Source organism: Hyperolius riggenbachi, chromosome 12, assembly GCF_040937935.1.
Source record: "Hyperolius riggenbachi isolate aHypRig1 chromosome 12, aHypRig1.pri, whole genome shotgun sequence".
Classification (NCBI taxonomy): Eukaryota; Metazoa; Chordata; class Amphibia; order Anura; family Hyperoliidae; genus Hyperolius; species Hyperolius riggenbachi.
In genome coordinates, this window is record NC_090657.1 from 219,574,543 (window position 1) to 219,590,382 (window position 15,840).

The 15,840-nt window shown below is 46.0% G+C and overlaps 1 protein-coding gene across 3 annotated transcripts in view; it reads left to right on the forward strand.

Moving 5' to 3' along the window:
* The first annotated feature begins 412 nt into the window (after positions 1-412).
* Positions 413-15,840, forward strand: part of PCYT2 (phosphate cytidylyltransferase 2, ethanolamine) — a 72,382-nt gene continuing 56,954 nt past the window's right edge. For all 3 annotated transcript variants that reach the window (XM_068262356.1, XM_068262354.1, XM_068262355.1), the window contains exon 1: positions 413-527. In XM_068262356.1, coding sequence (XP_068118457.1) covers positions 448-527 — 80 coding nt within the window. In that variant the 5' untranslated portion in view covers positions 413-447. The remainder of the gene's footprint in view (positions 528-15,840) is intronic.

Consider the following 15,840-nt stretch of genomic DNA (forward strand, 5'->3'; position numbering starts at 1 on the left):
CTGGAGGCCCCTGGTGTTCCATGGATAGGGTGAAAATAAAGGGGCCTAATGCCCTCTAAGGGGGGGGGGGGGGCTTTAGGAAGACTCCATCTCATTTTTGCCCAGGGCCACATTGTGCCTAGAAATAAATGGCTGTTCATGCTCATTGCTCAACACTAATATTGATTTTTATATTTATTTTTTCCCTTTCCTAGTTTTTATAAATCATTCCCACCATTCCTTAACATTTGCACTATGTTGGTTTTTAAACTGGTGTTTTAAGTATGAATAAAAGGAAAAACAAGTTATAACTGGATTTGTGGTGTGTGGATGATTTGTACTGTGCCCACAGTAAAGATGTCCGCCTGCTGATCAGGCGTCTGGCGTTGCCATGGCAGCGCGTGGCGTCACGTCCGGGGGCGCGCCTGCGGGCAGTTTCCGGTTGGCTGACACCTCACTCCATGCAGGATGATCAGGAACGGTCACGCAGAGCTGGCCCCGGAGCGGGACGGATCCCGGAGGACGGTGCGGGTGTGGTGCGATGGCTGGTGAGACCTGATTGGCTGACTTCTCCCCTGCGTGCCGCGCGCTTGATTTCCCTTCCCAGCGGTTACAATGTATCCTCTGCGCCTTGTGGCGTGATCGGGGACTTCCGGTGCCACCCAGCTGCTGGGGGGACTACAAGTCCCAGCCTGCCACTCCAGCTGATCTGTACAGATGGGTGATCCGGCAGCTGGCACGGATTAGCCTGTTGCAGAGATGTGCCCAGGCTTTCTGCAGGGTGATCTGCCTCACCACAGCTTGCTGATCTTCAGTGACTACTGAGATATTAATGCATCTAATCCTGGCATTCATGGGGTGAAATGTATGGTCATAAAAAGAAAAATGTCACAGTAAACCTAATAATGGGGCTGATTTTATGACTTTCCCAGAGCAGCTAATATTTTATTCATGGTACCCAGATTATTATTTATTTTTTTTAAACGCGCACACTTGTCTCAAAGACACAAAAGATCAAAGTCTCCCAGTTCCGCCGTATGGATGGACTCCACAAGGATCCAATTGTAGACGCAATAGGCTGCCCCTTTGATCGATGTCCCCGGACAATCACATGCAATAAAAATAGAGCAGATACATAGCGTAAAACTGAGACCACTAGGGAACTCTTCCAAAAGGAAACCGTCATTAAAGTAATCAGGGTGTGTGTATACTAAAGGCCACCTCTGACCAGCGCCAGGACACCCCCCTATGTGGCCGCACTCACCGCGCCGGCCTCCCAAATCTCCGGAGGTGGGAGTGAGAGTAGGAGGGGGTAGCGATCATCCACAGCTTCCTATTGCAGGTTGGCCCAAATCCTACTGCAACTAAAAACACTGGACATTGCGCAATTCCGTAAATTTAATAAAAGGTTGAAAATCAATTGCACTCACAAGCCTCGCAGGGTCAATGCCCATAGCATAACAGTCCCGGGAACCGCTCAGCTGTTGCCGCGTCAGATCCTGGCTCGCTTGATCTCCCCACCGGCACTACTTCCTTATCCAGTCACGTGCGTTAAAGCTCCGCCCAATGCATTTCCTCAAAGCCTCACTTTGACCCTGCGAGGCTTGTGAGTGCAATTGATTTTAAACCTTTTATTAAATTTACAGAATTGCGCTATGTCCAGTGTTTTTAGTTGCACTATGATTTGGGCCGACCTGCAATAGGAAGCTGTGGATGATCGCTACCACCTCCTACTCTCAATCCCACCTCCGGAGATTCGGGAGGCCAGTGCGGTGAGTGCGGCCACATAGGGAGGGTCCTGGTGCTGGTCAGAGGTGGCCTTTAGTATACACACACCCTGATTACTTTGGTGACGGTTTCCTTTTGGAAGAGTTCCCTAGTGGTCACAGTTTTACACTATGTATCTGCTCTGTTTTTATTGCATGTGATTGTCCGGGGACAACAATCAAAGGGGCAGGCCTATTGCGTCTGCGATTGGATCTTTGTGGAGTCCATCCATACGGCGGAACTGTGAGACTTTGATCTTTTGTGTCTTTGAGACAAGTGTGTGTGTTTTTTAAAATAAAAAAATCTGGGTTTCATATATGTCTGCACATTGACATTCTGCTAACGCGAGCCACGGAGTGCCGATTTTCCTAAGCGCATATTTTTTGTGTTAATGGTACATAGCACTGACTAATGATTGAGAAGTACTCCTATCTATTACCTACCAGTGTTCTCTCCAGAATTTTTTTCTAGCTGGGTGGCATGAAAAATTAGCCGGATGGAGCGTGATGAGAGAATGCGGGGCTGGTGCTTCTGTGTGCAACTGCTTCCAGCATAGGAGGAGGTGAGCAGATGACAGACGGGTGCTCACCAAAACTAAAAGAGCCTGGGGAGAACACTGCCTTACCATAGTCTAGGGCAGAGCTGTGGAGTCGGTACAAAAATACTCCGACTCCTCAGTTTATGAAACCTCCACCTCCAGGTACCCAAAATTACCCTGACTCTCAGTCTAATCTTTGCAAAAGCTATGGATTTGGTTCAAAAATTATCTGACTCTGACTCCTCACTTTATTGAAACCACAGACTCCGAATCCAGGTACCCATAATTGCTCCGACTCCACAGCCCTGGTCTAGGGTCCGTTTTGTTTGCTGATGGGAGGGACAAGGTTACCAGCTCATCTGGAATGGAGTTCTGCAACTGCACCCCAGAACCTGCTTTCCCATCAGGACAAACTGGTTTGTGAATGCCAGTGGCCAGGTGACTTGAGAAGGGTACGGAAGCTGCCATATTCATTTCTTTAGGGACCCTGAGCAGTGGTCTAAATTGAAAATCTGGACTCACCTGGGGCTTTCTCCATCCCCTCGTAGCCCGTGAGGTCCCCAGCATCCTCTTGCTCCCTTCCATGGTCCTGCTGTCAGCTCCCATAATCCAGCGACTTCAGCTGAGGTCACTTGTGCCCCCAGTACGTCATCACACCGGTCGCCGTAAGCATCCTGGGCATGCGCAGTTCTCTAAAGACTTCCATTTATCCGAAGTCACTGGATTACCGGAGCCGCCAGGGAGCAAGAGGAGGCCTGGGTACCTTGCGGACTACGGGGTGCTGGTCAAACAAGCATGCAGCAAAATCAGTCCAACATCTGATCTGAATGTTTAATGGACTGTGACTAAAAGTATAAGGGCTTATTTCCACTGGGGGCCACGGTCATATGCAATTTGGCCGCGGCTCCTGTCCTGCTGCAGAAATCTCTCGTATCAGTAAAAAGGGTTATGTGATCATAAATGCCAGACTAAACAGGTTGCTTTTCATTTTTAATTTAAACGCCTCCAGGGGTCGTATCCGTTTTGGGTGTGGCAAGGCGTAGGGTAGGTGCAGCATGACGAGATGCCAGTGTGCCATTTCCACTGGAGTGCTGCTGCAAAATCTCATCCAAATTCCTGTCTTGACAATGAGGATTAGGCGGCGATGTGCGGAAAAATGCAGCCACACCTTTTTTTTTGTTTTCCCCGCACACTAATTGGAAGCAGCCTATTGCTATTGATGGGCTGTCATTTCAGTTCTGTTTTTGTTTTCAGGATAATAGTGATTTGGCCTGCTTGCAAATTTGTATGTAATGTACTACTGGGAAAAATCAAGAAGTGCATTGGGTCCTCTCACTTCCATCCTGTGTATAATTTGCATGTTAGCTAGGACTATTGTCTATCTCTACTTCTAACCACTTAAGGCCCATACACACGTCTGATTTTTGAGAACGACTGGTCGTTTGAACGTTCAGTCGTTCGCCCGCTAAATGGGGCGAGTGTACAGACTATCGTTCGCGTGATAAGACTGAGTTTGAGCGATCCGCCGGGCGGATCGCTCAAACTCAGTCTTATCACGCGAACGACAGTCTATACACACGCCCCATTTAGCGGGCGAACGACGGGACGTTCAAACGACCCGTCGTTTGCAAAAATCAGACGTGTGTATGGGCCTGTAGGCTTCAATTAAACAGGTGGAGGCTTTTTGTTACCTGACAGTTGAGAGATGTACAGGACTGTTCTGCAGCCTCCATGTGTAACCCAGCTAGTATAGAGCGTACATAGGCTCAGTCTGTAAGCAGAAGCAATGTGTAACCCAGCTAGTATAGAGCGTACATAGGCTCAGTCTGTAAGCAGAAGCAATGTGTAACCCAGCTAGTATAGAGCGTACATAGGCTCAGTCTGTAAGCAGAAGCAATGTGTAACCCAGCTAGTATAGAGCGTACATAGGCTCAGTCTGTAAGCAGAAGCAATGTGTAACCCAGCTAGTATAGAGCGTACATAGGCTCAGTCTGTAAGCAGAAGCAATGTGTAACCCAGCTAGTATAGAGCGTACATAGGCTCAGTCTGTAAGCAGCCTCCATGTGTAACCCAGCTAGTATAGAGCGTACATAGGCTCAGTCTGTAAGCAGAAGCAATGTGTAACCCAGCTAGTATAGAGCGTACATAGGCTCAGTCTGTAAGCAGAAGCAATGTGTAACCCAGCTAGTATAGAGCGTACATAGGCTCAGTCTGTAAGCAGAAGCAATGTGTAACCCAGCTAGTATAGAGCGTACATAGGCTCAGTCTGTAAGCAGAAGCAATGTGTAACCCAGCTAGTATAGAGCGTACATAGGCTCAGTCTGTAAGCAGAAGCAATGTGTAACCCAGCTAGTATAGAGCGTACATAGGCTCAGTCTGTAAGCAGAAGCAATGTGTAACCCAGCTAGTATAGAGCGTACATAGGCTCAGTCTGTAAGCAGAAGCAATGTGTAACCCAGCTAGTATAGAGCGTACATAGGCTCAGTCTGTAAGCAGAAGCAATGTGTAACCCAGCTAGTATAGAGCGTACATAGGCTCAGTCTGTAAGCAGAAGCAATGTGTAACCCAGCTAGTATAGAGCGTACATAGGCTCAGTCTGTAAGCAGAAGCAATGTGTAACCCAGCTAGTATAGAGCGTACATAGGCTCAGTCTGTAAGCAGAAGCAATGTGTAACCCAGCTAGTATAGAGCGTACATAGGCTCAGTCTGTAAGCAGAAGCAATGTGTAACCCAGCTAGTATAGAGCGTACATAGGCTCAGTCTGTAAGCAGCCTCCATGTGTAACCCAGCTAGTATAGAGCGTACATAGGCTCAGTCTGTAAGCAGAAGCAATGTGTAACCCAGCTAGTATAGAGCGTACATAGGCTCAGTCTGTAAGCAGAAGCAATGTGTAACCCAGCTAGTATAGAGCGTACATAGGCTCAGTCTGTAAGCAGAAGCAATGTGTAACCCAGCTAGTATAGAGCGTACATAGGCTCAGTCTGCAAGCAGAAGCAATGTGTAACCCAGCTAGTATAGAGCGTACATAGGCTCAGTCTGTAAGCAGAAGCAATGTGTAACCCAGCTAGTATAGAGCGTACATAGGCTCAGTCTGTAAGCAGAAGCAATGTGTAACCCAGCTAGTATAGAGCGTACATAGGCTCAGTCTGCAAGCAGAAACAATGTGTGACTTCCTTTCACCCATGCCTTGTTGTTTGCTTTTGAGAAGATGACAGTTACAACGTCAATACCCTTATCCTGGTTGTGGCCTGCTAATGTAAACATGTTTATCTCAGTGGCAGAAATGAACAGGAAAAGAGCATTAGATGCAGGAAATCTTCCTTTACACACTCTGCAAGTCTGGCCAGCAGGGTGGCATGGCAATGAGCAATAAAGCGGGCCTCAATTCAGAACTTCCTCGCTGCTCTAAAAGATAAGCAACAGCATAATAGCCCTCAAATACAACAAATAACATTTATATTGCACTTTTCTCCTGGCGGACGCCAGAGCCGCAGCCACTAGGGTGCGCTCTATAGGCAGTAGCAGTGTTAGGGAGCCTTGCCCAAGGTCTCCTACTAAAATAGATACTGGCTTACTGAACAGGAAGAGCTGAGATTCAAACCCTGGTCTCCCGTGTCAGAGGCAGAGCCCTTAAAGGACAACTGTAGTGAGAAGAATATGGAGGCTGCCATAGTTATTTCCTTTTAAACAATACCAGTTGCCTAGCTGTCCTGCTGATCTATTTGGCTGCAGTAGTGTCTGAATAACACCAGAAACAAGCATGCAGCTAATCTTGTCAGATCTGACAATAATGTCAGAAACACCTGATCTGCTGCATGCTTGTTCAGGGGTTATGGCTAAAAGCATTAGAGGCAGGGGATCAGCAGGGCTGCCAGGCATCTGGTGTTATTTAAAAGGAAATAAATATGGCAGCCTCCATATCCCTCTAACTTCAGTTGTCCTTTAACCAGTACACTATCCAGCCACTTTAAAGAAAAACATTTCCTTGTTACAGCTTACAGAACTCCTGCAATTAATATACAGGGACTCTAAATCCTGCTTTCATGGAAGCAGACAAATGGTTAACATTCTGTGTTTACATATCAGTTGTCTGCCGAGGCCGGCTGAATTTCAGTGCTGACATGGCTGAGAGCTAAAATTACACGTGTGATTACTTATAGATGAGGGAGAATTAGACAGGCTCTTCTCTCTAAAAAAAAAAAAAACACCGGGTGCATTTCTCTCTGTTTTCTTGTGTTCTGACTTTAGGTCCACTTTATAAAATGTGTGTGTGTGTGTGTGTGTACAGTGTGTGTGTGTGTGTACAGTGTGTGTGTGTGTGTACAGTGTGTGTGTACAGTGTGTGTACAGTGTGTGTACAGTGTGTATATATGTATGTGTGTGTACAGTGTGTGTGTACAGTGTGTGTGTACAGTGTGTGTGTACAGTGTGTGTGTACAGTGTGTGTGTACAGTGTGGTGTGTGTGTACAGTGTGGTGTGTGTGGTGTGTTTTTGCACTTTAGCGCTGCACTGTACAGAGGCCTGTGAGTGTGAATGTCATGTAAGAGCATTGAGAGCGGGTACTGGTAGCATGCTGTGCTGTCACACAGGCTATTATCACACAGCTCACGTTACATGCTTCAGTTACAGTCCTGTCAATGTCACAGAGGTGGAGAAATCAAGGGATTAAGTGTTGTAGCATGATCTTATTTCATATTCGGAGGAACTAGGAAAACCTATGAGGAATAATGCCTAACTGGCCTTCAGTTAAACATTTCTGAACAACTATTTGCTATTGTTAACCAATACTTTTGCATGTATATTGGCTGACTTCATCCACCGATTTTTAGAGTCATGACTGTCCTCATCAATCACAATTCTCACAAGCTAATCTCTACCATAGTCATATTCTAATGTCCTACCATAGTATTATTATGTATTTGTTTACATAATACTTTTTAACCCCCAAATACAAATCATGTGATCTGTAGCCAGCAGTTTTTAAATCCATAATTATAGCTGATACATGAGCACTGCATAATGCCCCTCCTTTTTTGCTAGATTTCTGTTGTGTGTTATAATTCCTTCCCCCAGTTGCTGCGCAACCTGTTAATTTCACTTGATGAGGGTGTTGTGTACACACAGCAACAGAAAAGATAAATTACGTGCAAATGTTTTCAGAGGATTAAGGTATGTACACACTCTGTATATTAAACTCGGCCACCCTGACTGATAATCGTACAGGTGTCACCCATCCTCTTTGAAAGATCTGGAATGCTGTTTTGATAACAGTATCCTCCAAGTGCATTTTTCTCCTACCTATCCCACCTGCAGGAAGCTGCTCCATCATGTGACTCACGTCAGCCCCTCCCCCTTTCGCCATAGTAATAGTCGTGTCGCTCTGCCATAGCAGGGGATGCCTCGTGCTTGTCCCCCCCCTCCTCCTCGGCAGAGAGTCTAGCATCCCATCTGTAGGTTGATCAGGGATAAACTATCGCCTAAAGCAATCTCAGGTCTTGTTTATCATGTAGCTTGAGAGGTATGAGGATTCCTTTCTACACAATGGAATGTATTCTCCTGGATAGCATCTGGGATCTTCTGGTCTATTTGAAGCACATCATTGTAGATGGGGAGGTTCTCCTTTAATTAGCAGAGATTATTTGAGCGCCTCTGACTGCTCCGCCCCTCCCAGAAAACACGCCATGGAAGTAAAGTTTATAAAGTGGGTTATCTGCAGAACCTCTGGCCGATTAGCAGGAGAGCAGCGTGTCCCAGGAAAGTGAACTTTGTGCCTCACCAGTTCCTGGATTATCTCCTGAGAGACAGACGCCAACTGGCCCAACAAGCATCTCTCTATATATGAATATTTGTAAGGCCTGGGGCCCACCACAGCCAGCAATCCCCAGGATGCAAGTGAACCCACAGACGCGATTGCGATTTGGACAGATCGCAATTGCGAATCCTCCAGCGAAACAGAAGCGCTGCAAAATGATTTTCAAAAGCAGCTTTGCAGCAACTTTGTGGGCGCATTTACGGTTTAACCCTTTATCTGCCAATTTATTTAGAGTGCTTGTAAGTCCTCCAGGCCAATTTATTTTAGCCCATTTGTTGCATTTCCTTGCTGCTTATTAGTACTGCCGTAATGTGTATTTATCTGTGGGCTGTGGAGTCGGTCCAAAAATCCACCGACTCCGACTCCTCTAATTTGCATATTACAATTTTGTTGATTAAAAGTATGTAACATGAAATTCGTCTCTTAACTGCCAACGCTTAGGAATTTTACAAGACAACTGAAGTGAGAAGGATATGTAGACTACTATATTTATTCCCTTTAGACTAAAACTAGTCCTTGGTAAGAGTACTTGTAAAAGGTACAAACCGGAACAAAGAACATCTATCAGGCCCTAGGCAATGTAAGTGTGGGTACATGTAAGAATGATGTGCAGGTACTCTGCAGGGGAATGAGGAGATTGTAAACAAGACAACACCTCTGTGTTCAATGTGCACAGCATTCTCAGTGGATTCCCTGCAGCTCTGTGGGGAGTGCATATGTAGAGTACAGTACTACTGTGTAACAAAGTAAACCTGAGACAGATGAAATTAAAGTTTTATACATACCTGGGGCTTCCTCCAGCCTCCTTCAGGATAATCAGTCCCTCGTTGTCCTCCTCCACCACCTGGATCTTCTGCTATGAGTCCAGGTACTTGAGCCAGTCGGGCGTAGTGCGCATGCACACACTCCGCCGCCAGGAGCATACTACACCTGTGCAGCACTATTGCGCAGGTGCAGAATGTTCCTGGCTGTGGGAGCGGCATGCGGCCGGACAGCGCTGACTGGCTGAATTACCAGGACTCATATCAGAAGATCCGGGTGGTGGAGGACAGCGAGGGACTGATTAGCCTGAAGGGGGCTGGAGGAAGCCCCAGGTATGTATAAAACTTTACTTTTTATCCGTCTCAGGTACCCTTTAATTTGTAGTCACCAAACCAAATTTTAACAACATATCAAATTATTTGATTTCATCAGCAAAGGGAGTGCATACATTTGCATAAATCAGCATCAGTACAGAATTATTTCTATCTCATTGACCATCTCTATTAGTGACACGGCTACACATCAGGCTTTATTCTTACAGCATAGATGTTATTTAGTATATATAAGAGATTCCTGTGTACACATCATATATAAAGTCACAATCAGATATGTATATCTGACCTTAAAAATACGGGGACTGCTTTATTGAAGCAGCACAAGTAACTAATTTTGATTAGTTTATTTCATTTTTGTGGACTAAGCACAGCTATTACTGTATATATACATTATTTTTAATGACTATTATCTAAGAAATAGAACATTTTATCATATTTTCTATTTTAATTACAGTTACAAATTCATTAGGAGTCGGAGTCGGTGCATTTTTTCCCGACTCCAACTCTGACTCCAGGCACCCAAAATTGCCCGACTCCACGACTCCGACTCCACAGCCCTGGTATTTATGGCCACTTGTCACTAGGGGGCAGTGTGAGACGATAACAGAGGACTTCTGCTTTCAGTTTCTATATTCTCTGCTAGTAGAGAGAGATAAAAGCATTCCAAGAATTTACAGCACAAGTTCTGCAGTGCACTTATCTCAAATGAGATAATTCCTTTGAAGCTAATAATTATTTAAATGAAGCTTAAACTACTTGCCGAGGCTCCCAAGGTCCGGCTTCTGCACGTAGCCCCACCCCTTAGCACAAGAAGTCATCATTGTTTCTTTAGAGAAGGTCTATGACCTCTAAGCATTTGCTACAGCGATTGGTGACGTGGGCCCCAGACCTGAATCTGATGTGGGATAGGAATGTGTTTCCCATCCTCTGTCTGATGTACCCCATTCACAGATAATTCTGAGCTCTTGTACCCTCTCTACCCCCTGCACTCAGACTAGGACATAAACTTACTGAGCACTTTCTGTACAGCTGCTCATTGATGTAGGAATTATATCAGCTAATCAGGTGGCTGCAGTGCTGGGCATTGAATCATGCAGATGCAGGATAGGAGCTCCAGTTAATGATACAATACAATAACATTTGTAAAGCGCTTTTCTCCCATAGGACTCAAAGCGCATAGCTGTGTCTCAGATTAATACAGGGTTGCAGGCTGGGTTGTGTTACAGAGGAGATAGTCAGATGTTCATGAGTGCCAGACTAAAGAAGTAGGTTTTCAGTTTAGACTTAAATGCTTCCAGGGATGGAGCTGTCCTGATTGGGTGTGGCAGGGAGTTCCAAAGTGTAGGGGCAGCATGACAAAAGGCTCTGTCTCCAAAGGTTTTGAGGTGGACTCTGGGGGTGACCATGGTGTTACGTCCTTTTGATCTAAGATTGTGGGGGGTGTGATGCAGTTGCAACAAGTCCTTCATACAGCGAAATGGAGATGAAATGTGATCTCTGGAATTCTGACCATTTCATGATTGTTTGTGCCGCTCTGTCTGGTTAGAGTATTTCTGTAGCTGCTGATATTCTGGAATTCTCACTCACACTATTGTCTAGAGCTAAAGGGAACCTAAACTGAGAGGGATATGGATGTTTCCTTTTAACCCCATTGGCGGTATGATTCTTTCAGGATTTTAGGGTCTAAAAGTGCTGCAATTTTTTTTCACCCTTTCAGATTCTAAAACCTGGAAAAAATCATGCTGCCCGGGAGATCTGCAGCAGTTCCACAATCACTCACCTCCCTGGGCTCCAGTGCAGCAGTTATGCCTCCGTCCTCCGGGTGGCGCTGCAACTCTAAAGTGAAATTGCCGGCTGTCGTCATGACAGCCAGCGATCTCACCTGCAGGAAGCAGAGCTCCGGAGGAGAGGAAGAAGGATGGCAGCCGACATCGGGACCCCCCGGGAGGTATGTAGAAACGCCCGCTGCACGCTCTACGCTGCACACAGCCTCCAGCGGCTACCCCGAGCAGAGGTCGGGATTACCGCTCTGAGCTGCGGTTTTCCACCCTGACCCTAGCTCGGGATTACCGCCAAGGAGGTTAAACCATGGCAAGTTTTTGTACGCTGGGGGTTTGGGACTGATCTGAAACAGATGCTGTTGCAGGTCTCTATCTGGCACCACTGTGACATAGGTCGATGTATCCAGTGTTGGCAGAAGCTGACATGTTGGGCATTCTGAGATGCTTTTCTGCACATCACAGCTGCATAAAGCGATTATCTGAGTTACCAAAGCTTTTCTGTCAGCTCAAGCCAGTCTGACCATTGTCCTCTGACCTGTTATGAAAAAAGCCTTTCTGTCCACATAATCTCTGCTCACTGGATGTTTTCATGTCATTTGAAGTTAAAGGGAAGCTCCAGGCTAAAAAACAAAAAGCATTATATTGCACGGGCGCAGAAGTACAATCCTGATGACGTCGGCCGGACCACGTGACCCGCACTGTGGAACGCACAAGAAGCCAACCTGGCGAGGTCGGCTTCTGCAGCGTGGGACAACGGGAGCCACTTGAGCTGCGGCGAGGGCACAGGACGGCAGCCAGGGGCTGGAGGAAGCCCCAGGTAAGTGGATTTTGTTTTTTGAGCCTGGATGTATCCTTTACAGGTCATCTGAAGTGAGAGGGCTATGGAGGTTGACATATTTATTTCCTGCAAGTTGCCTGGCTGTCCTGATAATCCTCTGCCTCTAATACTCAGCCATAGACTCTGAACAAGCATGCAGCAGATCAGGTGTTTCTGAAAAAAATACAAAGTAACAATCCAGGGAGACGGCATGCAGGTATAGCTGCCTGGGAGGAAGCCGGTGCCTGGCCTCGTGCGGATTGCTCTAACGGTCATGGAACAGCCAGAGGTAGAAAGGAGGCGGCACACCACTGGCTGTATTGCGGAAAGTGACACACTACATGTTACAGACACACAGGTCCTTCATCAGGTGCAAAACATCTGATGAAGGACCTGCGTGTCCGTAACATGTAGAGTGTGCCACATTTATTTCCTTGTAAACAATGCCAGTTGCCTGACAGTCCTGTTGATCTTCTGACATACGTAGTATGTCAAAACCCTGGAACAAGCATACAGCTAACCCAGTAAAACCTAAGTCAGAGTACCTGATTCGCTGCATGCTTGTTCAGGGTATATAGCTAAAAGTATTAGAGGCAGAGGATCAGGACGACTGCCAGGCAACTGATATTGTTTAACCTCCTTGGCGGTAACCCCGTGTGTGACACGGGGTAAGCCGCCGGAGGGTGCCGCTCAGGCCCTGCTGGGCCGATTTTAATAATTTTTTTTTTGCTGGACGCAGCTAGCACTTTGCTAGCTGCGCCAGCACTCTGATCGCCGCCGGCCCCTGCCCGATCGCCGCTATCTGCTGCGGCGCGGGCCCCCCCCTCCAGACCCCAGCGCTGCCTGGCCAATCAGTGCCAGGCAGCGCCGAGGGGTGGCCCGGGACTCCCAATGACGTCCCGACGTCAGTGACGTCGGTGACGTCATCCCGCCATGGCGACGGGGGAAGCCCTCCAGGAAATCCCGTTCTATGAACGGGATTTCCTGATCGGAGATCGCCGAAGGCGATCGAAGCGGGCGGGGGGGTGCCGCTCAGCAGCGGCTATCATGTAGCGAGCCCTCGGCTCGCTACATGATTAAAAAAAATTTTTTTAAAAAAAAAACTGCTGCGCTCCCTCCTGGCGGCATTTTTCATACCGCCAAGGAGGTTAAAGGGATACTGTAGGGGGGTCGGGGGAAAATGAGTTGAACTTACCCGGGGCTTCTAATTGTCCCTCGCAGACGTCCTGTGCCCGCGCAGCCACTCCCCAATGCTCCGGCCCCGCCTCCGGTTCACTTCTGCAATTTCAGACTTTAAAGTCTGAAAACCACTGCGCCTGCGTTGCCGTGTCCTCGCTTCCTCTGATGTCACCAGGAGCGCACGGCGCAGGCACAGACCATACTGGGACTTCGCAGTACGCTCCTGGTGCCATCAGTGGGAGCGAGGACACGGCAACGCAGGCGCAGTGGTTTTCAGACTTTAAAGTCTGAAATTCCAGAAGTGACCTGGAGGCGGGGCCGGAGCATACACAGGCTGTCTGTGGGGGACCATTAGAAGCGCCGGGTAACTTCAACTCATTTTCCCCCGACCCCCCTACAGTATCCCTTTAAAAGCAAAATACATATGGCAGCCTCCATATCCCTCTCAATTTGACGTTCTTTAATAAAGAGAACACAACAGATTACTGTGTTGGTTACATCTGGTATTTGTTTTGACTTGGTCTTCACATTGTTATTTTTCTCAAGTTCTTACAGTAAAATAGCAATGAAAACAAACAGCATAATGAATATAAAAATATAGCAATATTTGTAAATAGCATGATTGGCCTTCACATTATTATAATGGTCCTGTAGTTAGAGAAAAACAATATAAGGTTACTCTGATCTCAGAAATATATAGAGGAACTGTATAGAAAATAACATAATGAATACAATTGCAAATTTTTTTCCACAATATTCATTTATAGATTAGTCAGTGTTTGTCCGTTGGAAAATTTTTCCTCTCCTGATTCTTACATTCTGAAACTCATCACCGGTGGTGACATCTTTAGTTCTGCCAGGTGATCTGTACGGAATGTTCGTTACCGAGAGGTCTATGCACCGAGGGAGAGACTGCTTGCTTGGCCGTTGGAAAAAGCTGTTGTTTCCCACAATGCAATGAATGAAGCAAACTGTCAGGACCATGGTCGTGACATCACACTGTGGGAGGGGTGTTCCTACAATATATACAATATCAGCCATTATAGACACCCCCTTTCTGATGATCTATTTGAGAAAAGGTAAAGATTTCTCATGGGAAAGGGGGTATCAGCTACTGATTGGAATGAAGTTCAATCCTGGGTTGAAGTTCCTAGTTTGTTTTTTGTTTTTTATATATTATCTTTTTATTGGCGTTTTTTCAAAGCAAGTAGGAATTTGCATTAACAAAAAAGTTGAATTACCGAGAGCATAAGGAGAAAATCTATCCATACAAGAGACTATCAATGAGAATGGATATCAGCCCATCATAGAAAAGGTTCAAGTAATATCCTGACCAATTATAAGCCAATCAGCAGAAATAAAGTTCCTCTTTACATTTTATGGCCTATTCTAATTTTAATGTGATCTCTAAATCCTGAGATTGTAGCCCAAATACCACACCTTGTGCTGCCCAATCCTGATTGAATGCACTCTCCTCTCAAACCAATGGGATTGGCCTTTATGCTTAGAGTCTTATTATCTTTACTCCAGTTAGGGCTTGTCCACACTGAGGCCCAGTGCACACCAAAACCGCTAGCAGATCTGCAAAACGCTAGAGGTTTTTGGAGCAGATTTCAGAGCGATTCTGGGCATGTTTAGAGACGTTTTGTTAACATGCCTAGCGTTTTTTGGAGTGTTTTTGGTGTAGTAGATTTCATATATTGTTACAGTAAAAGCTGTTACTGAACAGCTTCTGTAACAAAAACGCCTGGAAAACAGCTTTGATGTAGCGTTTTTCAGAGCGGTTTGCGTTTTTGCTATACTTTACATTGAGGCAGAAACGCTTCTGCAAACCGTAAACGTGCAGCAGGAGGCATGTTTGCGGTTTGCTAAAAACCTCAAAACGCTGCTGTGCACCATCCCATTGAGATACATTAGCCAAGCGTTTTCACTGGTGGAAGCGGTTTGCGGAACGCTTCAAAAACCGCTCGGTGTGCACTGGGCCTAAGGGCGCTTTTGGGTTTTTATAAGCACCAGTGATTTTCAAAATCGCCTAAAAGATTTTGTGCAATGATTCCCTATGAGAGTGTTCACTTCTGAGCGATTCGATTCCGATCCGCTCACCAGAGCGCTGCCTGGACCATTTTTTTTGTGGCGATTTGCCTCAATGGAAGGTATAGGGAATCGCAAAACACTTGAAAAAGCGCTTTGTATAGCGATTTCCCGAGCGCTTTTATACATTTTCGGGTCAAAGAGTTCACTTCCTTACTAGCGTCTGGAAGTGAAAAAAGAAATCGCTCTGCAAAACGCTTAGAAAAGCGGGAGGCGCTAAAAAATTGCAAAACACAGCGATTTGCAATTTTAGATGCGAACAAGGCCTAAGAGCTCTTGTGTTGCTCATATGAGCTCTCCCTGGCATTTGTCACTGTAACACAGGCCGGTATCTTCCTGAGGAAGGGAGCTTTTGTGTCATGAAACACATCGTGGAAATGTTTCACCAAGTGTATATTTAGTTATCTTGTTTGTTTTTGTGATGCGCTGTAGTGTGGTGACCCCAGCCAAGTCCACGTGGCTCATCTGTTTTGGAGTATTACGTGTCTGTGTGAGTCATATGGACTTTGGACATCACATGCGCCAGCGATATTTATATCCAAGTGTTACGGGTTGTTTCATGGAGAGATCTGTCATTATTTTTTACGCTGTGTTTACACTCCGATATTGACGTTTCCATTGTGGGATATGCAGGCCTTGTTAGTCTATTTAGGAGAAATAAAATATTTTGTTTTTATTGATGTGGTGATTGATCTAAAACATAGTGTAGTGTAACTATTATTGATTTATAAAGTGCCAAAATATTCAGTGCGGCTGTACAAAGTAATGCTAGGTACAC